This window comes from Diabrotica undecimpunctata, chromosome 9 (assembly GCF_040954645.1).
Source record: "Diabrotica undecimpunctata isolate CICGRU chromosome 9, icDiaUnde3, whole genome shotgun sequence".
Taxonomy (NCBI): Eukaryota; Metazoa; Arthropoda; class Insecta; order Coleoptera; family Chrysomelidae; genus Diabrotica; species Diabrotica undecimpunctata.
This window is the reverse complement of record NC_092811.1, coordinates 43,482,782-43,508,167: the sequence shown is the minus strand read 5'-3', so window position 1 is coordinate 43,508,167 and position 25,386 is coordinate 43,482,782. Positions and strand designations below refer to the sequence as shown.

Sequence of the window (25,386 nt, the reverse complement as noted above, 5' to 3'; positions counted from 1 at the left end):
ATTATTCGATCAAAAAACACGTATCGACTGTTACAGACAATGGTTGATACTATACTGATAGGTTACGTCGAGCGCCGTAAACGCAGAAAATAGTTTTAACAAACGGCAACCAACTTAACACACATGGTGTACTGTGTGCACCGTAGCCCGTAGTTAAAGGTTAAAGCAAGCTTACTACAACAAAATATCAATTTCAGAACGCAAAAAGAGTGATTACTGCAATTATTGGAGGCCAATCTCGTGACAAGATACTATAAAAGTTTTTATAATAATTAAATTTAATTTTTGTTGTTAATAGAAAAGTTACTATGTAGAATTTAGAATTTTTTATGCTATTTTAAAAAATATTTTTTTAGAGATCTGTAGCCTAATTTTAAAGCTGGCCAACTCCATTTAGTAAAATTTTCAGTATATATAAAAAACTTAAACTACTTCCACACAATTGGGACCGTTGAATTTTTTTTTTGTTGATTAATAATTATTTCCAGAGCATCTTGGAATAATAATATTTATGCCTTTTTACTGTAGTTAAAGGCATATTTAAATATTTAACGTTGAAACATGACATTGGACGTGTTTGTAACCAATATGTGGATATTTTTTCTACAAAAATATTGCTGATGATGTCGCTGATATCTTAAGTCAGCAGTAAAACATCAGTAGCAATATATCAGCTATCAGTAGTAATATAGCTTGCCCTATATTGAAGATTTTTTTGGTAAAAATAAGAAAAGTTGAAATATGTGTTAAAAATATTAATAATTTATTGGGCTAATAAAATATTTGTCAATAAAATTTAAAAACCCGATCAATACACTAACTACAAAAGTTCTTTAGATACCTGCTTGATCGGTAGACAATATCTGAATCTTACAATAATTCTGAATCAAAAGTCCACTACAATTTGGTTAACTTCCATGACTTCATCACAGTCTACATTATTTAATTCAGGAAATGGATTTTCAGGGATCGTCTCATTATTGTTTATCACTTCGTGATACCATTTCACATTTTCCATTTTACTCCATTTTTCACCATAATGTTTGGTACGTCCCTCCACACATATTCTTATTTTTTATTAAGTATTTCTTATTATTTTATTTTATATTTTATTCTTTAATTGACGTGTGTATATGTCTTATATACGTAACCATGGTATGGCCCTGTATACAACGCCCCTATGAGACTAAAGTTAAGAGAAGCGAGGCTACGAGACGACAAGCACCTCAGTCACAGTCTTGTAAAGATCAGCGATGTAAACACTCCAGTTTTTTGTGTTAACTTAACGACGCACCTTTAAGAAGATTCTGCCCCCCTGAATTCCCCCAGTGCACTGTGGAAGAAGCAGAAGTGTTAGATCAACATCACAGGTACTGTAATTTGATTGCATACACACACAATATTGATATTAATATTGTAAAATTTTACATATAACTTATTTTCGTATAAAAATAATACCAGCACCTAAATAAACAATTATGAACAAGTGTTTCTTTAATAGAATTTACATTTGTACAATGTTTTTGTAATAAAACGCGCACGTCTTTAATTTTCAACGAATTTACTTTGACTCCAATCGTAAGTTTAGTTGGGTTTATTTCCACACTTTTTCCCCTGGTTTTTGTGACTGACTTTTGTTTCTTGCTTAGAATAAATTTTTTGACTTGTTGGTTGGTCCAGTCTTTTCCTACAAGTTTTACGGTCTCATGCTTACTAAACTCTGAATGATACTCTTTAAGCTGCACAATTGTATCTCTTTTCTTTACACTTGGTTCTATGCCACCAAAAATTTTAACACTAGGCATATATGAGTGACCGGTAACAGAAAACACAAGCTCCACTGATGTGATTGAAATTATATTGCTGTGCAGCCAAGCAATACACATCGTTAATACAATACTATTCTTGTTTTGGCCTGGACACCCATCAGCTACCAGCCTTAAGGTGTCTTTTCCTTCAAAGTAACCAAATTTAGATCTGCACCCAAGTTCTTTAAATGGTGCAGAGGCTATTGCATTCGAAGACTTTTTCATTTTGTGTTTGGCTCAAAAGCAAATTGATACATTTTCTTTGCGTAAAGCTACGGTTTCAGTAGAACATCCAGAAACTATTGTGAGATTATAGCAGTATAACTGTCTTGAATAGTACACACCTTGATCTCAGAGCTCTGACAGAGACATATTTTCTTGCATGTAGTACGCCAGTATAGCAACATTAGCTTCATCTTTTTTGAAAAGGTTAAAAAACCCTTAAGCACTAGTAGTGGGAACAGTGTACTCTGCTTTAAGCGTTTGCAATATTGCCTCATTTTTTTCAACTTAAATTTTTTCTTTGGACTGAAGACAGGTTAAACACACATCTGCTGAAGACCTTTTAAAGCTAATGTTGAACCTAGTTACGAATATGTGTCGAAACCGAAAAAAAAAAACAAATGCAAAAGAATGCCAAGACCACCGGATAAAAAGTTTAATGAGTCATACGCTCAAAATATTTTAAAAAATTATACACCGGAGAATACACAACAAACTTGAGCAGGACATAAGTGACACACAATTTGGATTTAGAAATGCACTGGGAACGAGGGAAGCCCTGTTCTCTGTGAATGTACTTGTGCAAAGGTGTATGGATGTTAATCAGCCAGTATATATGTGTTTCTTGGATTACAACAAAGCCTTCGATAAGGTCGGACATAACCGTCTTATCGAGTTACTTGAAAAGAAAACCTTAGATATGAGAGACATCAGGAGCATTAGCGCTATCTATTATAATCAGATCGCTGTGGTAAAAGAGATCAACGTCTTTTCAAATGAAATACAGATTAAGAGGAGCGTCAGGCAGGGCTCTGTCCTGTCTCCTACTTTGTTCAATTTGTATTCAGAGGAAATAATCCAGAAAGTACTAGAAGAACTAACTATGGGAATAAAAGTAAATGGCCGACCAATCAATAATATACTGTTTGCCGACAACACTATTTTATTAGAGGAATGTCTTAAAACAAATGGTTGACAGAGTGGTAGAAATCAGTGAAGAAAACACAATAGAAAACACAAACCTAAACACAAAAAAGACACAAATTATGGTAATTACAAAAGCCCAACAGCGCCAAGCAAACATAACAATACATGGAGAACAAATTAAAAAAGTTGAAAAATATAAATATCTGGATACAATAATTAACGAAAATAATGAGTACACAGAAGAGATTAAGGCAAGAATAGGACAGGCAAGAAATTCTTTCAACAAACTGAAAAAAGTACTCTGCAGCAGGGACATTTCAATTCCTTTAAAGATAAGACTTCTGAGATGCTACGTGTTCTCCGTATTATTTTATGGGTTGGAGGCTTGGACATTAAAGAAAGATGTTTCGGACAGATAAGAAGCCTTCGAGTTATGGGCCTACAGAAGGATATTAAGAATAAGTTGGGTGGATAGATTTACGAATGTCGAGGTGTTGAGAAGAATGGAAAAGATAAAGAGGTTTTAAATATAATTAAAGTCAGAAAACTGCGACATGTCATGAGGGGCGAGCGTTATAACTTGCTGAAATTAATAATACAAAGAAGAATACAGGGTAGAAGGAGTCGCGGAAGAAGACGCATCTCCTGGTTAAACAATTTGAGACCTTGGTTTAACTGCACTTCTGCTGACCTCTTTAGAGCAGCGATATCGAAAGTGCGAATTGCCATGATGGTTGCCACCCTTCTTAGAGGAGATGGCACATGAAGAAGAAGTTAAAAAAACGACTCTTCAACTTAAAATTCATTAACAACTGATTCTTCGTACATCTTCCACATTTTAGAAATAGACATAATGGAATCAAGATAAATACGATTACTACTCGCTCTACTGTAATGTGATTCTATGCCTTTAAACTGCTTTACAAAATGTATTACTGAATCAATTTTTTTCTGATATGTGTGCTCTCTCTCCAATGGCGCTACAGCCTAAATCGGGCCTTGGCCTCCTCCAAACTATGCCTCCAACCTTGTTGGTCTCGCTCCAATCTTTTCCAGGTTCTCACGTCTAGCAAATTTCGCGCGTCCGCTGCCACTTCATCCTCCCATATTTTCCGTGGCCTTCCTTTGGTCTTGCGAACTGCATTTTACTATCTAGGGCTCTTTTCGGCAATCTTTTTGTCTCCATTCTTACTACATGACCAGCCCAGCTAAGTCTCTCAAGTTTAACGAATTCTGAGATCGGTGTCTCTTTGAACAATCAGTAGAGTTGAAGGTTGTGCCTGGATCTCCATATTCCGTTTTCGTTAATAGGTCCAAATATCTTTCTTAGGACTTTTCTTTCGAAGACTTCCAGTTTTCTTTTTATCTCTTCTGTCATCACCCATATCTCGCATGCATAACATACTATTGGTCTGATAATTGTTGTGTATACCCTGATTTTCGATCATCTCCAGTGTGTGTTTTTGGAGCGGAACACATGATCGAGCGAAAAATAAGCTTTTTTCCCTTTATTGTTCTTCTTTGGATTTCTGGTTCTTCTGTTCCATCCGCGTTTAATCCAACTCCTAAATATGTGAAACTTTCTACCGTTTCAATATCGTCCTCTAATTCAACTGTACGTCTGTTTCCCCTAGCTGTTGCCTGTGTTAACTTTTTTTTTAATATTTATTTCTAGTCCAGTCTCTTTGTTTTTAATTGTGAATATATTTCTGCCGCCTCTTCTGTTCTGCGTGTGTTCTGATATGTGTTAGACTTCTTATAACCACCTCGAGTTTTAACGGGGACGAGACATCCGTGTTTTTTAAATCTTGTGGAAACACCTTCAACTCTATGTTTTGTGATTCCCAATACATTGAAAAACGTATTCTTACCTATCTCTAATCTATTTCCTGCTGTTGTTGCAATTCAATATTGGAAGGTTACGCCTTCATTTTGCCTTGATCCGTCTCCTAGTCTGGTTCTTTTGGTTTGTTCTGCTATGCAATACATAAGAATAAAGGCATTTTAGCTGGCTTTGGTCTTTTTAGAGTAAAATGCACTATGAAACCTATTTATATTTAGCATCTTCAATAAACTGCAATTCTTCTTCCCTCTGTGGCCACATGAAGAAGCATCAGGTAATCTCTTTGAGCTGTACCTAAAACAAACATTGGATTCAAAACCAAAATACAAACTGTTTTATGTCAGGAGAACTTGGTTTACTCTAACATAAGTTAAAGAAAAATAAAAATAATGTAAAGTATGAATAGATTAGGCCTACTAGAAATTAATCCATTTTCACTCTAATAACTAGGCCTAGGCCTAAGAAATAGTAACTTTAAATGAATGTTATTTAGGTTTGTCTATTAGTTTATTCAATGTTAGGTTACGGTATAATACTAACCTCAAAATCTTCTGTTTGGCTCTTTTCCAATTTGAAGGATTTGGTAGTTTCTTTCTTCCTTTCAACAAAGGAGACTCTTTAACATTAGCTCCTTCCATGTTATTTCTGCAGATTTATTACAGTAATATCTTTTTAGTATATTAGTAAAACTTTAAAATACTAAACAATAAAACAACGCCAGTCACAACACATCAAAATAGCTCAGTTTACTACTGTCTTCGATTTCACCTGAGGCGGTGAGATCACGTGACAGAATGAAGCCATCTGATTAGTGCTTTGTGAAGATGGCTATTTTTGTCACCAACATATTTGAGAGCTAGCCGATTTTATAATCAAGGGTACTATTTGAATGCAGTTTTAACATTGTTCTGGCCATTTTTGACACCAAAACTATTTAGATTTGGATTTTTCATGTTATTTTACACAAGAATCCGTCAATATCTGAATTTTCAAAAAAATGGAGTTGGTCATCTTTGAAACCAGGCTACAGAAATGTATGATTTCGTGTTTTATTTATTTTGACATAGTTGACGGATAAATTATTTTCTAGACCCATAATGTCACTTCTCGGCAGTCCTCGAAAAAATTGGCTAAAAGTAGCGTACAATAAAAAACAATGGAAAGGAAGACTTGAAGAGGCTTATGTTCAGATGTGGACGTGAATGGCTAGACGAAGAAGAAGAAGAAGAAGAAGAAGAATGACACTTCTGCGAGGGTAGTAATTTTTAAACGTGTATATTTTTATAATTATAATGAGTGAGATGTTTCACAGGAACTAACAGGCAACTCGACCAATTTTTATCGTATATTAATTCTCTTCATAGTCATATTGAATTTACAATAGAAACAGAACAAAATCAATCCATAAATTTTTTAGATTTAAAAATCAGTTCGATTGTAGCAGCGGAAGCGAATAGTTCTCTGTGGTATCGAAGTGCTAATTAATTGTTGTTGTTGTTTTTACCAAAAAATGGAATTAAATACAGATGGCAGAGGAAATCCACCTGACAGAGGAAGGATTGACGATGTTGCTAGTAATATGGATTATGAAGTTAATGAAAAACAAAAGCAGTTTGAGGAAATTATAAATATTGATATTAATACACAATCAAAACAGGTACCGATAACAAATTCAAAAAACTTTTTACCAGATTATCAGGTAAGCAATAAAACAAATATTAATATAGGCCAGTCCATAATGTCAGAGGTGAAAAATAAATACAGTCAAGGTGACCAAGGTCCTTATTTTGTTTTTATGCAGAATAAGGAAGGTAACATTGGCCGATTGCATCGCATAGCGACAGCACGATTAATTTTAGGTGCAGTACCTGCAATTAAAGATAATATTGTTAATATTAATATTATAGGAAAAAATAAAATTAAAATTGAATGTAACACATATAAAAGCGCTAATATTTTAGTGGAATGTAAAAAATTAATAGAAAGAAATTACGATTTATATATTCCAAATTTTTTTACTCAAAAGAGTGGGGTAATTAAAGGGGTAGACAAAAATATTTCAGAAAACGAATTAAAAGATATTATTGTTCCAAGATACGGCAATTTTAAAGTAATAAACGTTAAAAGAATAAAGCGAAAAGAAAATGATCAACTGGTGGAGACGGGTACGATAGTGGTGTCTTTCAGAGGCCAAATGATTCCAAAACAAGTAATCATTGAACGAATGATATACCAAGTGGAACCTTACGTTCCGAGAGTAATACAATGCCTTAATTGCATTAGATACGGACACGTTACGTCACAATGTCGAGGTAAGAAAAGATGCAGCAAGTGCGGACAGGAACATGATTCAGATGTATGCGATTTAACAGATCCCACTTGTATATTATGTTTCGGAAACCATTCAGCATTAGATCGAAACAAGTGCGCTGAGTTTGAAAAACAAAAGGGCATTAAATATATAATGGCAAATGAAAATTTACCTTTTGAAGAAGCAAAATTAAAATACAGCAGTAGCTATAGGACAGTCCTGAATTCAACAAACACAGGAAATAGGTACACAGTGACAACCAAAAGAAAATGGAGCGAAGGAGCTCAAAATAAATCAGTTTATCCTTATTCAAAAGAACACGAAAATATACTGGACACTGCAAGCGCCTCTGCTTACCCGTCGCTACCAATTATAAACAACCCATTATATCAAAATCAAACAAAAATAGTCCAACAAAACTCACTAACTAGTAAACAAATTACTGATAATATAGTAACAATATTTAAAAATTTCTTAGACAAAAACTTAATTCCAATAGCAAACAAACAAATTTTAGACGACATTAAAAGTAATATAGAAAAAGTTTTAAATGGCCCTAGTAAATAATAAGATTTTACAATGGAATTCACGATCAATAGTGAACAATAAAGGCCATTTTGAAAAGTACATTTTCGAAAATAAATTCTTAGCTATTCTTTTAAGTGAAACTTGGTTAAAACCGAATTCAAAGATAAGTTTTTCCCAATATAACATCTTCCGTGAAGATAGATCAGATGGTTATGCAGGAGTAGCGATATTATTAAGAAAAAATATCAATTTTCAGAACAATTTAAATTTTTATAAAATAAATAATGTCATGTGCGTTGCAGTACAGATTAAAATAAATAATAAAATCTTAAATTTATATTCCATTTATGCAAAACCCAAGTTATGTGTGTCAAAAAACGAATGGGTTAAATTTTTTATTAGTTTACAAAAACCTTTTTTAATAGGGGGAGATTTCAACTGCCATAATAAAATGTGGGGCTGTGATGTCACCGATCAAGAAGGTCTTTATCTTTTTGAGGCTATGGAGGAATGTGGACTTAATTTCCTAAATGATGGGTCAGAAACATTAATTCGTAGACCTATGAATTTAAATAGATCTGCTATAGACTTAACAATTTGCTCTAGGGATATTTATTACAAATTTAATTGGCACACAGAAACTTTGAGTCTGGGTTCTGATCACTACCCAATAGTAATAGAATATAACCATAATACTGATAATAACGTTACTAATAGTAATGATGTCATTGAAACTAATGATATATCTAGATCTAGAATTACATGGGATATTAAAAAGGCAGACTGGGCTTTCTTTACCTATCTCTTAAACAATGAAAAGAATAATAATATATCAGATGGTTCAGAGCAAGAATATTCCACATTTTGTGACTCAATCAATTTAGCTAGTAAATGCTCTATTCCAGAGAGGAAAAGGGGGCCCAATGCAAAATTTAATAAACCATGGTGGAATGATGATTGTAGGAATGCTATAAGACAACAAAAAGAAGCTTTTTTGCAGTTTAAAAGACTATCTAATTACGATAATTATTTAAAATACCAACAAGCAGAAGCTTATAAAAAAAGAATTATTTTAGGCAGCAAAAGAGCTTCTTGGAAAAACTTTTGTAATAGTTTAAATAAAAATACACCCATTAGCAAAATATGGAAGGAAATAAGAAAATTAAAAAACGTTTATAACCCTCCCAATAATCCGATAGTTGTAAATGAGTGGACAGATATATTTTTTAATAAAATTGCTAGACCTTGGGTTATAGAAGGAGAAATTAATCACAGGAACCCTACGGATAATAGACATGAAAATGACGAAGCAAACACAGACAACATATTTCTCACACAAGCATTTAGTCTGGAAGAATTAAAGAACTGCCTAAAAAGACATAATAATTCAGCTCCAGGATTAGATGGTATACACTATAGTATGTTGTATAATTTACCCATACATAAGAAAGTTCAACTACTAAATGTAATAAACAATATCTGGATGAGTATGGATATACCACGTGCATGGAAAGAGTACATTATAGTTCCAATTCTTAAGCCACACAAATCACCAAACTGTCCGGATTCGTATAGAGGCATTTCTCTATCATCATGTGTGTTAAAAACAATGGAAAGAATGATTAAATGTAGACTAGAATTCTGGTTAGAAAAAAATTCTAAAATACCTGCAACACAATTCGGCTTTAGAAAATCATGTTCTACGATGGAAAATTTAACGCACTTAATACTGGATATATATAACTCATTTTCCGTCAACAAGTCGGTATTTGCTACATTCATAGACATAGAAAATGCATATGACAATGTGAACCTACAACTTCTATACCACAAAATGAAAGAAATCGGACTGCCAGATATACTCTGCTGGAAACTTCACCAACTTTACATCAATAGAACTCTTTATCTTCAAATTAATAACAAACTAATAGGACCGAGAGTTTCAAACATCGGGTTACCTCAAGGGAGCATCTTAAGTCCAATATTATACACTATTTACACAGCTCATATAGGTCAAAGCATAATTACTAGCAAACAAGGTAAAATATTACAATTCGCAGATGATATATGCATATATGTAGATCAATTGGAAATAGAACAAGGCAGTAGTAAAATAAATACAGTATTTAAACATCTACAAGAAGACCTAGATCAAATAGCATTAAACATATCTACCAAAAAAACACAAGCTTGCATATTCTCCCGAAAACGAAACATTCCAGAAGTAGTGGAGTTGCAAAATGTCTCGTTTAAAGTTCAACCTAAAGTTAAATATTTGGGTATTATACTGGATAGGAAAATGATTTGGAAAGATCATATTGAGTACATCGTAGCAAGAGCTGACAAAGGGTACAATTCGTTACGAGCAGTAAACTATACAACCTGGGGAGCAGATCCCAACATAGCATTACTAATGTATAGATCATACATAAGATCAATATTAGATTACGGATGTTACTTTTACAACCAAGCCGCCAAAACCCATCTTCAAAAAATAGACATCCTTTCAAATAAATGCCTCAGATTATGTATAGGAGCTTTGATGAGTACTCCAATATCAAACCTAAGCGTAGAATGTAATGAACCACCACTATGGTTAAGAAGGAAAACTATGTGTGAAAAATTTATAACTAAAATGATAACTAAAGAGAGCATAATATGTAACAACTGCCACAAACTTTATATAAATGACCTAACCACTGAATACTGGAGGAAAAAGCCAACATTACTTCTTGCCGAAAGTTACAATAGAATAAGACAATTTAAAAATAAGCTATACACATCAACTCTGCCATCCATGTTTCAGATAAATCTAAACAATATACCAAACATACAACCAACCTACATGAGAGATTACTCGAAATTTCCAGTTTACTTAAGGAATGCCATGTTTAATGTGGATATAGAAACTTTATTTCCGGAACATTACCAAATTTATACCGATGCCTCAAAAATGAATTCGAGAGTGGCCGCTGCCGTGTGGGACCCTAGGACAAGGTATAAAGAGGGTATACGACTTAATGAAAATTTTACCACATTTTCAGCAGAACTTATTGCAATACTGAGAGCAATGCAGTATATAAGCAGTATAAACAATAACGAAGAGAAATTTCTAATCCTTACAGACAGCAAAAGTGCTTTACTTAAACTGGAAAGTTTGAAGGACATATCAAACTACATATATATTGACATTATTAAAGCATATATCGCACTTAGGGCTAAGGGCAAACAAATATCATTTTGTTGGGTAAAAGCTCACTCTAATCTTAAACACAATGAAATAGTAGATACTCTAGCTAAGAAGGCCACCGAACAAGAAAATGAAAGTAAATATAAATTAACATTAAATGATGTTTACGCTAATATTACCAGCAATAAAACCAAAACCTGGCAACAATGGTATAACAACTCAACTAAAGGGCTATTCTACAAAAACATACAATTAAATATTCCAGCTAAATCATGGTTTAATCATTACCACAGCGAAAAAATCGTTGTTTCATACATATGCAGACTTAGATTTGGACACTGCCTAGTTCCAGAACACAAATTTAAAATAGGTCTTAGTGATAGTAATCTTTGTGAATGTGGTGAGTTAGGATCTGCAGAACACATGATACTAAACTGTAGACTAAAGATAATAGAAATAAATCAATTCATGAATCAAGTATATAGAGAAACCAATATTACAAGACCTTTTAATCTAAAAACAATATTATCTAGTTTAGACGAACGTGTATATGAGATCCTAATTAAACACATACTTAATATAAAATTAAAATTGTGAACTATTAATACCTGTGTTTATCCCATTTGTTTACCTATCTTTCCGTGGTCTAGTCTTGTGTTTGTGCATTGCTCTGAAAGACCCCTGAGCAGAAGTACTCCTTGTTGACATCCCTTATAATGTAATTTAAAAAAAAAAAAAAAAAAATGAATAAATAAATAAATAAATAAAAAAAAATTAAAATAAAAAAAAAATAAAATAATAAAAAAAAAAAAATACAAATAAAAAAAAAGAAAATAATAATAAAAAACACACAATAAAGAATAATGTTGAATAATACTAGAATATATTTTATGATATAGATATATCTATATAAATGTGTAATATTGTATGATTGTAGCTGAAGATTAAATTATCCATTTATTGTTATAGAATCTAGGTATATCTTTAAAATACAAAATCTTATTTTAATAGTAATATGTGACATAAATATCTGTAGAGCAAAAATAAGTTCGGCTAATGGATTAAGTCCACAGTCAGGAAATTCGATGACACACACACATAGATTTAAAAATTACCAAACTTAAAAACAAACATGACTTCTCCATATTTCATAAACCTACCCATACTGACACGACTATTCACAATTCATCATTTCATCCCACACAACATAAACTGGCAGCCTATCATAGTATGTTACATAGATTAACAGCAATTCCTATGTCAAAATACAATTTTGAGACAGAATTAAATATCATTAAGCAAATAGCAGTAAACAATGGATACAACGAACAAAAAATTAATAAAATGTTAAATCAAAAACTACACAAGAAAGCCCTGAACTTAGTATTTCCACCACCAGAGAAAAAACCCAGTACCTTCTGCTCGATTACATATACAGGCAAAATATCAACAAAAATAGCCAAACACATAAAAAAGAAAGGAATAACACCAGCTTTCAGAACAAATAACCACCTACAATAGGCAAATATATTAAAAACAACAAGAGCCAACATAAAAAACACTTACACAGTGGTGTGTACAAACTTAAATGTGGCGACTGCCCAAAAACTTACATTGGTCAAACAGGTAGAAATTTTAATAAACGAATAGCAGAACATAAAAGGGCTTTCAATAATAGAAAAATAGATTCTACATACGCACTTCATCTTCTAGATCATAATCATTCTTTTAATGACGAATTTAAAATTCTCCACATTCAAAATAAAGGCCTTAAGCTATCTTTGTTAGAATCTATGGAAATCAACAAATTAAAAAACACAGATTCAATTCTGAATGACCAGCTTGAGACAAACAGTTCTCCCTCCCTCAACCTATTTCATTAGAGACTATAAAGTGTAAACCCATGCCAAAAACAGATCACTTGAGAAAGGCAATCAGCCGAAACAGCTGTAGTGATAAGAATTTAAAATAAATTTTGTGGAAGTTTTGAAAACAAAGTTTTCAGTGTTTTATTGTTACATAAAATGAATTTCCATCAAGTAACGGTCGAATCCATCAATTAATAAAATTTAAAGTTGTAGTTTAAATATTCTCATTTTATTTTTTTATTCGAAAAGAACTATACAATGTAATAGGATGTTGAATTTTCAAACGCTTGAAAAATTACATAAGATCCATAAGTGACGTTAGAGAACCATAGGTGCGATATGTTATTATCACTATTCTCCGTTCACAAATTGTTGAGAGCACGAAATTTGCCCCAAAGTCATAAAACCGTCGTAAAATTTGTATCATCATAGGCGTTCCTGAGGTGTTTATTCATTAAATAATAATATAATGTTTTATTACTGTTATATAATATTAATAATGTTTTAATACTATTAATACTAATATATTTAGCAAAAAATAATTAAGACTTTCACGGCTAATGTTGGTTATTATATTATATTAATAAAAATAAGAATTTAACCATTAACAATTTTGTAAATAAGAATAACTTATCTCTTTGGATATTTCAATACTAATCTTCGCGTTTAATCACTTTACTAGAAAACCTGGAATTCATATCCGAAATTACTATTCGTTGCAAGATAATTAGGATGGAATTCCCCAGATTTTTAATAATATAATTGGTATAAAGATGCCGGCTTTGGCCACGTGCCTCGTCTGTCCAGTTTATATTCGAAACTTAACTTGAAAGGGTGAAGTTGTTACGAACGAAAAAATGGTATTCGAAGGAAAATTTTTAGAGACGGCCCGGATTTGCCTCATATCGGACGAACTAAATTGTGGCAAGTTTTAAAAGAATTAAATTTCCAGTGGGAGAAATCAAACCGAAAATCACTTTTGATTGACCGGGAGGAGATAATATGTTGGAGAAGAAATTATCTAAGACCAATAGGAAAATTCCGGGCTGAAGGAAGGCCAATCTTCTACCAGGATGAAACGTAGGTAAACTCAGGTCATACTCTAAAAAAAATTTGGTCAGATTAAAATATATTAAGCTCCAGGCAAGCTTTTATGGAAGGTTGGTCTACTGGTATCTCCCCACCTTCTGGTAAAGGCAGTAGATTAACAATTTCTCACATTGGCAGTGAAAAAGGATTTGTTAAGCATGGTTTGTTGGAATTTCAGTCCAAAAGCACAAAAGACTATCACGAGGAGATGACAGCTGGTGTTTTCGAAGAGTATTTTGAGCAGATGATTGAACACATACCACCAAATTTAATTATAGTATTAGACAATGCACCTTATCATTTACGACTAGTAGAAAGACTTCCAACGACTGCGTGGAAGAAACAGGATATTCTTGACTGGCTGCTGAATAAGTATCTGCCTTACTAAGATGGAATGGTAAAAGCAGAACTTTTAAAAATTGCCCGGCAACACAAATCTAAGTTCAAGAAATACGTAGTTGACAAAATGGCGGAAAGGCGAAACATCACAGTCCTTAGACTTCCACCCTACCACTGCGAAACAAATCCAATTGAACTTATTTGGGCACAAATGAAAAGTTATGTGGCTAGAAAAATTACGTCATATAAAATACAAGCTGTACATGAATTGTTATACGAGTCTTTACAACATATTACATAACAAAACTGGAAAGATGCAGTAAGACATGTAATAGAAGAAGAACAAAAAATGTGGGATCTTGATAACATAATTGATGCAACCGTAGAGACACAACCGCTAATTATTAACCGTCAAGACGACTCGGATTCCGTAGTTGATCCTATTTATTTTGAATTTGAATACTTTTCTAATCGTAATTATATAAGGTAAGTAATAGTAGTTGTAATCGCATTAAAGGGGAAAGGCGCAAAATGTCGCCTGTCAAAATGTTCAATGTGTTTTAAATGTATCCATTTTTTTTTTCAAATCCTGAGAAAACTAAAAAGCATTTTTGAAAAATTTAAAGGCAGAATGAAATATTTATTAGAATGAATAAAAAGTTTCTTTTGCATGCAATATTTTCAATTAAAAATTATACTATATTTTCTCTTTTATTTTCACCCCTGTTACATAACATATTAAAATAAACATTGTAGAAGTTTTCAGGGACTTTCTGCTTTCAGTAATAATGTAATCTTTCATTGTGCGTTTAAATTTTTCAAAAATATTTATTAGTTTTCTCCGGATTCGAAAATATTGGATACATTTAAAACACATTAAAAATTTTGCCAGGCGACATTTGGCGCCTTTCATCTTAATTAAATAAGTGTATCTTTTACAAATGGCAAGAAACTTTTTATTTTTGAATAAAATAAAGAAGTTTTATTAAAACAAAAATACAATATACATAAGTACAATTACAAAAGTACAAAAAAATTTATTTATTTAGTTCAAATAAATGTTTCAATCATATACTCTACGACACTGGTCGGTCATCTTTAACCATTCAAAATACCTTCATAATTGGATTATAAGGTTGAGCTGTATTGTATTCCTTCAGATACAAGGTGGGTTAGTCGAAAACATCTTAAACCGTCAGTTTCAGGTTAATTTTTACTATTATATCGTATTATCTATCCTCTCTGTATTTCAGTTCTCTAATTAGGGTTAAACTTGTAGTGAGCTATCGACAAATTGTGAACCGATTAAAAATTTATGAAAAGCAGTTGTTAGATATCTGTACCAAAAAGAGTAACGAGAAAATTAGTTATTTTCCTGGTCTAATTATGTTTCTCCAACTATCCGTAATATATTTTTATATAAAATAATTTTATCAAACACACCCAATTATTACTGTAAAAATCTCCTGAGATGTATGTAAAATTAGAATCCTATGGATTTCCTTCGAGAATCAACCATCGTTGATACCGAAATCAATTTCTGGGTAGTTGACATAACCGGCAGCTCATTGTTCCCGATATATTTTGCGAGAACGACACCCTTCGATGTTTTATTTAATAAGAGACTGGTAACCCAATATAGAGACTCCGAGCTTCGTTGTCCCAGTTCAAACTCGGCTTATTGTTCTAAAAAACAACACACCAAAGGAAGAAAGAAGTAATTTTTGATAAATATTTTATAGGCAATCCAAAATACAATTGGTTTAAACGCCATTATGTAATCAATATATCTGATAGCTGTCGGTAGGTAAACAATTCATTTCACTTAATTATAGTTCAGAATTTTATAATTTCACGTTAAAGTGGGCATTGCTGGTCACCTTAGCAAAAATATTAGTCAAAAGTTGAGATGCATTTTGATTCGCTCCGTAATATCTCCCGAAATTTGAGGTATGGACTACCTAAGCTCTGACGTCACAATGGGCGGGGATTTTAAAAACCTTTCCAAAAATTTCTAATTTGTGTGTATTTATCTCACAAGAAGTTGAAAATATTAGTTTTGAATAATTGTTTGAAGAATAAATATGGGCTTTTATTTATGAAAATTCATCCTGTGAGATTGGTATTCTTTGTTGTTCCTGAATTTGTAAGGTAAGAATATCAAAGTAGGATTCCAACCCTGCGCTTAGTTAATATAATGCCCTATTAAAATCTGCTCAACTTTTCATCGGTTTATAATCACGAAGCACAAAATATTATTTGCTAAATAGTGTATATAAACAACAAAGTTTCATCACACAGAAAATAAACTGTAAGTTCATTACCACTTTAATACAAATTGAATAATTTTAACTATTCAATATAATAGTCTAGGTGCCAAGCTACATACTGTATCATTCATACATAACAGGCTACAATTTTAAGGTAAGCTTCATAAGACCTCGACCCCCAAATATCTCTTGGGATACTTTCTGTACCGGGTGCTTTTTCTCTCCAGCTTATCCAAAAGTGGTCATTTTGAAGTGATGTGTCAAATTTATGAATAACGTATTGCTGTTTAATAAATACAAAAGTCGACTTCGTGAAATATCCGAAAAAAATCTTGTCCGACAAAAATTTTGGTTCCATAAGGGAGCCCACCAAACTAAACAGGCCAAAAAAAACAACTTCAAAAAATTTAGTAATAACAAGCTAATTTTCTCTGTATCGTTCAAAAATAACGTGAAAAATACTATTTTTACATTGTCCGACAAAATGTACTTGCCAATTTTTCCGTCCGACAGTGAAAATCGGATTTTCCACGAGTCTGTGGAAATTTATTAATAACGTTTTTCTTTTTATAATTTTTATTTTTTAAATAAAGAGTACAACTTAATGAATAAATTGTCTGACGAAATAATTGGGCCTTTTATGTAAAAATTAAAAAATATACAGTCAAGATTACCTTTTTGTAGAAGGTGTGAGCATTCAAATTGTAGATACATCCTATTTATAAATTACAAGCTGATTAATTATTATCGTTTTCTCGCAAATTTGACGATTTCTTTTAACTTTCTGTCGGATAGATAAAATTATGTTTATGTACGTTTATTCCTAGAAGGTATTTTGTTACATACTGTTTGTTCCTTGAAAGTATTTTGTTTGCGTTTGCGTTCTGCGGTTTATTAGGTTCTGCTGACTCTCGTTTCTAGAATATTAAAACATTCGTTCAATTGTGAAAATTCAAGACGACTGTAAAGATGTCTCGTCGTGGACTATCAGAGCTTGAACTTCTTAAAGAAATACGAAAAATACAAGTAGATGTTTCGGGAGGTGAATCTGAATTTGCAGAAAATAATGAGTCAGACGATGAACAATACGTACCACCACAAAATAATGATTCAAGTGACTCTGATGCTTTAGAGCAGTTAGATAGTTTTATTGTACAAGACTCACCAATTTATGTAAACACTGCTTCTACAACTCAACAGCACGAGTCAGCTAATTTTATCGTGAATCCAAGTGCATCTAAGCCAAGTCACAAGAGAAAAAGAGGTCAACAAGGAAAAACTATTTCAATCGGAGACACCGAACAATCGAAAGACGGAACAACGTGGAAAGTTATTGATTCTGGATCAGTACCTGGTAAGATTATGATTTTTAGTATCTTCATATTCATTGAATGTTTGCTCATTACAGGACGCCGCGCTCAGCACAACATTTATCGAGAGGAATCAGGTCCTACGTCGTATGCAAAAAGGAACGTGAGGAACAATTGTGTGGTAAGTGCTTGGCATCTAATAATCAACGACAGCATGTTACGTCATATAAAAGAATGCACTATTGCAGAAGCACATCGATGTTTGAAAAATGACACATGGACTATAACTTTGGAAGAACTGGAGGCTGCCCTTGCTATTATGTACACAAGAGGAGTCTACGGCGCCAAAAATTTCCCAACCAACAGATTGTGGTCAACAGTATGGAGTCCTCAGTTTTTTAGGCAAACTATGCCATGAGACAGATTCAAGGATATTATAAAATATCTCATATTTGACATAAAGCAAACGAGATCTGAACGATTGAAAACCGACAAATTTGCTCTAGCCTCTGCGGTTTGGAATGGATTTATAGAAAATAGTGGTGCATGTTACAAACCGGGAATAAACCTTACTGTGGACGAACAACTACTGCCTTCTAAAGCCAGGTGCCCGTTCACACAGTACATATCAAATAAGCCGGATAAGTTTGGCATAAAATTTTGGCTTTTGACATGCGTGGAATCAAAATATATTGTAAATGGTTACCCTTATACTGGCACTGATAATCTACGCAAGAAAGATACAAGTGTTGGTGAACATGTTGTTTTGCGGTTAATGGAAAATCAACTGGGAAAGGGCAAAAATGTTACGACAGATAATTACTTTACATCGTTAAAATTGGCCAAGGCATTGCAAAAAAAAATCAACAAGTCTTGTGGGTACTTTGAATCGCAACAGAAAGGAAGTTCCTCTAAGCGTAAAGAGTAAAAATGGAGAATTATATGTTACCCATATATTCCAGAGCGACGAAAAGATAACACTTACTGCATACCAAGGAAAGAGTCACAAAAATGTGCTTTTGGTGAGCTCATTACATCAATCAGTGGATGTTGCTGTCGATGGAAAAAAACTTCCTCAAACAGTAAGTTTTTATAATAAAACAAAATACGGGGTTGATGTAGTGGACAAAATGGCGCGTCTTTATACTACAAAAGTTGCTTCAAGACGATGGCCAATGCACTTGTTTTATAACATTCTTGACTTAGAAGAAATAACTGCATGGATTATTTATAAAGAAGTTACTGGAAGTAAAATCAGTCGTCGTAAGTTTATTCTTCAGCTGTATGAAGAATTACGGGCTCCATACCTTGCCTCCCGAAATCTGGTACTATACCCAGCACCACCGGATTTACCAACCACCAGCACTGTTACTAGCCAAAAAAGAAAAAAATGTCAGTTAAAAATGTTTTGTAAAGGAAATCATACTTCCAATGAGTGCCACGGCTGTAACAAGGCAATGTGTGGCAAATGCCAAAAACTGTAAACTGTATGGTGTTCCAAATGTTTAAAATGAAACTAAAAAATTAAATCAAATTCTATCGTCAAGAGTTTATATAATTTCTTAAAACTGTTTATTTTTATTTTTTGTTTATTCCCAAATAAATAGTTAATTGTAAACTTGGTTTTTATTGATTTAGGAACTTGGGGCGAAAATGATCCCTTCGGGCTTTCTAGGTAGGTATGCTAAGCCCGACTTTCTAGTGTTAAAGGTGTTTTAAATAAAATCCCGTAGTATACAAATTTAGAATTGACGAACAAGAATCTTTTTCCGATTTTTCAGTCGGACACGTTTCGTCGTACCCTTCGCTGAAAATTTTTTTTTTAATTGTAAAACTTGCGTTTTTATTTATTAATATCTTTGATATATAAATTAAATATACGATTTCGAATGGATCAACCAATGTACTAATCCTTTCTCACATGACTTATCTGAAGGTCATTTATACATCTCTTCTGGTCAAATAGTTTCCAACGATATTAACAATTTCTTGCCATCCGTTGAAAGTGTTGGCAATGAACAGCGTCTTAATTTTATTTTAGAAACTTTACAAGCATCAGAAATATTTGATAAAGCAAAAAAAAATACCATCATAAACTTTGCTTTTAAAAATACGAAAAAAGTCAAAATTAATGAGCAAGTACAAGAAATAAAAATTTAAAGAAATATTTTTGGACGATTATTGTACGCAGCATTGCATAATTTGCGTAATTGCATAATGTACGCAACATTTATTTAGAAAAAGCATTAAGTTATCCTTTGACCCCTCTACTATTTTCTTTATGTCATGTAAATGACACAATTTGCAAAACTCTGAAATCTGTTATTCTAAAGGAATTGCATAATCACCAAAATACAGTTATTAATCCTCCAGTACCTGACATTACTATTTATGAGGGATTTTACTTGCTACATACTTTACCAAGATTACCTCAAAAGTATGCAGCAATTTTTAAATACATGTTTAAATTTCTACTCTTTAAAAGAAAAGAAGTTCATATCATATTTGACAAATACAACTCATCAACTATTAAAGACCACGAACATCAGTTGAGAGAAGAAGGGAGTAATATTCAGTATGATGTCAGAACGGAAAATATGCGCTCAACAGATTTTGGCAAATTATTAAGAAATAGAAATTTTAAAGAAAAGTTTGTGGAATTTCTCATTGAAGACTAGTGCAACGACGAATTTGCTGAGATATGTAAAGAAAAAATATTAAAATTGAATTATGATAATTGTTACGTGTATGAAGTTTTCAACAATCTAATGAAGAGATCTGTAGATTATAATTGAAGACATGAGATGATAAAGGTGCCATGTCCACTTTTTCAGATACTGAGTAATTGAAGGAAACGCGTTTTCACTTATATATTTTTTTTAATAAATTTTATTAAAATTACCAATATGTTATTAGATTAGAATCGTTTTGTACTTTTTTATATAATATTTTTTGTTTTTCTAGAATTTAAACTTTTTTAGTAATTTTAATTTTAATGGATATAGCACCTTAATCAACCAACATTTTATGCAGATGTTGGTATAAACTTGAGTAGAGAAAGGTGTTATGTCACCTATGTTGTATTTATATTTTAAAAAAATAGTAAAAAAAACTATTAAATAATCTGGAAATTAAATTTTATTTGCAGATTAACAAAAGCAAAGCAAAGATACATTAAAAATTTATAAACAAAGACACAGAAACATTTAAATTTAACATGAATTACGTTTTTTCTTAGGGTTTTTCAAACATTATTCTAAAACAATATCATAATACCATTTATACTCTGCTGGAATAAACGTAAGTTGATCTTGTAGATTTGAATTTTTTTCAGAAGTCAAACCACCGCATTTAGGTAACTTTTGTAAAACAACTTGATTACTTTGTACTATCAGTTCTCTTTTTTTTTGTAAGTCAACTTCCATAAATGGGGTAAACGGATCTAGACTAGTTTTGTAAAAGTATTTTCCAAAACAACTTACTCTTAGCCACTTCACTTTATCTCGAAAATTTATTTTTTGGTCAATACTATTAGTGAGTCTTTTGTTTAAATGAAGTTTTGCAGGTAGAGTTTCAACGCCATAAAAAAAATGTTCCATGTTAAGGCATACACTTTGTTTGGTACTCGCAGATCTAATAATTTTCCGATATTGGTCTGGTATATAAATAATCTGATGTTTTCTAAGAACCTTTTCTATTCTTCCAAAGTCTCTTTCAGAGTCAAGGTAACTGTGACCAACTTCGGGAAATTTATGGTCAATGATCTTAAATATTTTATTTAATATTAGGTATTGAAAAAGGTTAATAATGGAGAAGTTTTTGTTTTGTCCCCCATATTGATCTGACCAAATTATTAAGTGATCAATTTGGGGATTTTCTTCTTTAAGAAGCAGACAAAATCGTAGCAAACAACTTGCTATTTCATTACTTCCCCTATTGGCAATATCCTCAGTCCATGTAAAAAAATAGGACTTATGACCAGAACTGGTTAAACAGTGGACTCCAAAGTTGCATAGCCACATTTGTCTTAAGTAAAAAGATTTTGACGTTGATAGCTTTGGCAAAGGCATCGTTTGTTGAAGATCCATTGTTATGTAACATTTTTCTTTGGAAATTTTTACTGCTTCGTAGTCAACTTTCTGCTGCGTAAAAGCAAGTTGAAAATTATTCGAGTGCTCTAAAGAGTTCTCTCCAACATCGCATAAACTGTAAGTATCACTTTTTGGTACACCAAAAGATAAGTTAAACCTTGTTTCAAATATATGTCTGTAAAAAGAGACCTTTACGAAATATTTAGTTTCGAGCTTTTTTGTTTGACAATCCTCTATATACGGTTGATGAAGTCGGTTAATATTTAGTAAAGGGGAAAGGTATTTTTTATGTGGGTTTTTAGTCCTAGAATAATGTGATTATTCTGAAGGAAACTGCTTGATATGATTTTCAATGCAGTTTATTACTTCATCGGATATTTTTTTTTGGATTTTTGTGATGCCCTTGTTTATGTGGTGAGGGCATTACCTGGCCAGATTTTAAGTCATTTTGAGCTTTAAAGACTTTTTTTCGTCCAATTCGGTATAAAGATCAGAAAGCATCTTTACACACTAGTGTATTTTCTTTATCACACGTAATAAAATATTTAAAGCTGTAAGCTTTCGTTTTCATATTTTTACGAGGGCGGTGACGATTAACCTACTGCATCTTAATACTTTTAAAAATTAAAATATTTTTGGAATTTGTATCTAGCTTATAAAATTTTCTTAGAATTTCTTCTCTGCTTGCAATACTAAACTACTCAGTACAGTTTAGTCTACATTTTTCTTTACACAGTAAATCTCTTTTAATTGTTTTTTCTTCCATCACTTTACCAGTCTTTTGAGAAATATATTCTTTACCTTGTTGTCTTAACCTTGCAGCTTTATTTCGTTTCCAATTATCAGGTTTCCGGACTCTTTTTTTAGTTATTTTTAAAACTGGTTTAACAATTTCTCTTCTACTTATTTCATCGGCAGTAACATGGAATTGCTGGTTATGGTCTTCTATACGTATTTCCCGAGGTATTTCCTCCTGCACTTCGTCAATCCTATCCGGGGTTTCCCTGCTGTTTGTCGGAACCTTAAAAATATCTTAGTTATTTATTAAATTTATACTTATTTCTAATTTCTATTTTTATTTCTTAATCTTAACTTTTTTTAGCTTTACCTTATTAATTTCTTGGTTATCAGAAAACATTTTACGTTTGACTCTATCAACATCCGGATATTTGTTTATGAGACTCGTCGAATAAGAATTATTTGAGTTATCACAATCCTCTTCTGAATCTTCTTCACTGGAAGGGGAATATTCGCTGCCTGATGTAACACTTTCATCAGTATAATTATCCATATAGTCTAAAAATTTAATTTATGTACATAGGTAGGTATGTATGTAATAATAACTCAAGTAATGTATATTATATCTATATTTTTTTAAATAAAAAATTGAATTGCAGAGGGGGTAAATTGTTATTAAAAGGAGATGATTAATTAATAAAGGTAGTAAAAAATTTTTTAATATGCTTACCTGCTTTAGAGTTGACCTTCTTTTGAAGTCCACTAGTGCTTGGCTGCTCCAAAATCACCGCATTAGTATTCACCTCTAGAGAAGTACAAAATACAGTTTCTATCTACAAAAAAATTCTCTATTCGGACTTACCTTTATTTGAAACACATATTTTCTTGTTTTTTACTAATTCTAACATTCTTTTACTTCTCGAACCCATGTTAAAAGATGTCATAAACAACAAACATAACCTTAAAATGTCACATGGCACCTACCATGTAAATAAAACTTTCTCACTATCTAGTGGATAAAGGTACTTAGTCATAGGACATAGTACCTTTATCAATTAAAATAATCCTTATTATTAACAATTTAAGAATCTTGAGTTATTCAGGGGTTGTATTACGACTTTAGGTAACCAAATATACAAATAAATCATTTTTTGAAAAAACTTATGTTTTCAATCCATCTTGCACACATGAAGAAGCAAATACAAAGATTGTACACCATATTTGCCAGATGAACATGAACTATCGAATGACAGTTCGTTGTACCGATTCTGACATACCTACAATTATTTTATTCAATATGGAATTTTTAAAATCCAATGTGGAAGTAATTATAGATATGACATCCAACAAAAAAAGGAATATTTTAATATCGATGATATTTATCAAAATAATGGAGAGCAAATGACACTAGCTCTAACAGTATGTCATGTATTTACTGGCAATGATTATAACCCTGCATTTTATAGAAAGGGAAAGAAGAGACCATTTGATATTTTGAAGATAAACGAGATATACCAGGTAGCCTTTCTGGATCTTTTAAGAATCCCTCCATCTGAAATGAATACTTCAAACCCAACATTTTATTCCTTAAAAAGAAAAGACGTCAACATGGGGCGAGTTGAGTTGAAAAATCACAATGAAATGGTAATAAAAGCTCAGTTAAGAGATCTCGATGCATCAAGTATGCCTTCATCTAAAGAAGAGCTATTGCAACAAATTAAAAGAATAATTTTAAAATGTACATTACATTTAAAACCTCAAAATTGTGGATGGACATTGATAGAAGAAAAATATTACCACAATTGATTTGATGGCCTACAGTGTCCTACATTTGACGATATATCTTCAAATATATCAGGTAATAATATTTTATGCTTGTTATTTATATTTGAAATATAGTACTTGTAAAAAATCATAATCTATTATTACATATTTCAGAGAGAGATAGATAAGGACATTATTAGTTCAAGTGATAAAGCTTTAAATAACAGTTCTGATGAAGAATGACAAAAAAAGTTTAATTGTTTAATTATTTTTTATTGTATACATTATGTTCATATATATTTATATTATTTTTACAAATATTTTTAATAATCATACAGAAGATAATATAAAATATCCAATACTTACTTAAATACCAGTAATCCTTGTTATAAGCATAATTCTCAATAATGCGATTTAATAAAAATGCGAATTTTTGCATTTCACGCGAAAAATAACTGATTTTTTCATGGGGCGCTCCCGCATCATTTGATTTGTCCGCCAATAGTATTAAACATTAAATAATTATCTAAAAAACGAACTTTTTACTTAGTCCGACGGTTATTAATAAAATTTTAGCTTTGCGTAATATCTGAATTTTTTTTTTTTTTTTGAAAAATGGCTTTGGCAGAGCCAATTAGCCAGACTTGTTTGTGTTTATTGTTAAAATCGACTGAATTTCAATTATTATTGATTGCAGATTCTTACTTAGTTACAACTTATATTTACATATTTTAACATGTTTGTAAATGCAATGAAGAATTTCCATATTATTTGAAAATATTAAAAGATTAAGGTTTGTTGGAAAACAACACTTAGAATTTATTAATTCCTTATAAAGTTCGTTTATATTAATAATTTGTAAATCACATTCTAATATAATATGTGTTAGATCGCCTATTTTACCACAAGTACAATTGGGAGTATTTGATAAGCCGATTCCATGCATGTAAGATGGCGTAAGAGCATGATTTGCTCTCAGCCGATTAATGGTCTTTATAAAATGTCGATTAGATTCTGTGTAGAACCATCTTATGGAGGGTATCCTAGTGTTACAATGATAAAAGTTTAAGCCAGTCTTACATTCTCTG

General features: G+C 31.9%; 1 protein-coding gene across 1 annotated transcript; it reads left to right on the top strand.

Annotated features, from left to right (window-relative positions):
• The first annotated feature begins 6,310 nt into the window (after nt 1-6,310).
• On the top strand, nt 6,311-11,426 carry LOC140450577 (uncharacterized). The gene is made up of 4 exons (XM_072544232.1): nt 6,311-6,499; nt 6,827-7,541; nt 8,065-8,598; nt 8,839-11,426. Exons 1-4 carry the CDS (start codon nt 6,311-6,313, stop codon nt 11,424-11,426), a joined length of 4,026 nt encoding a protein of 1,341 aa, XP_072400333.1.
• The last annotated feature ends 13,960 nt before the right edge of the window (nt 11,427-25,386 follow it).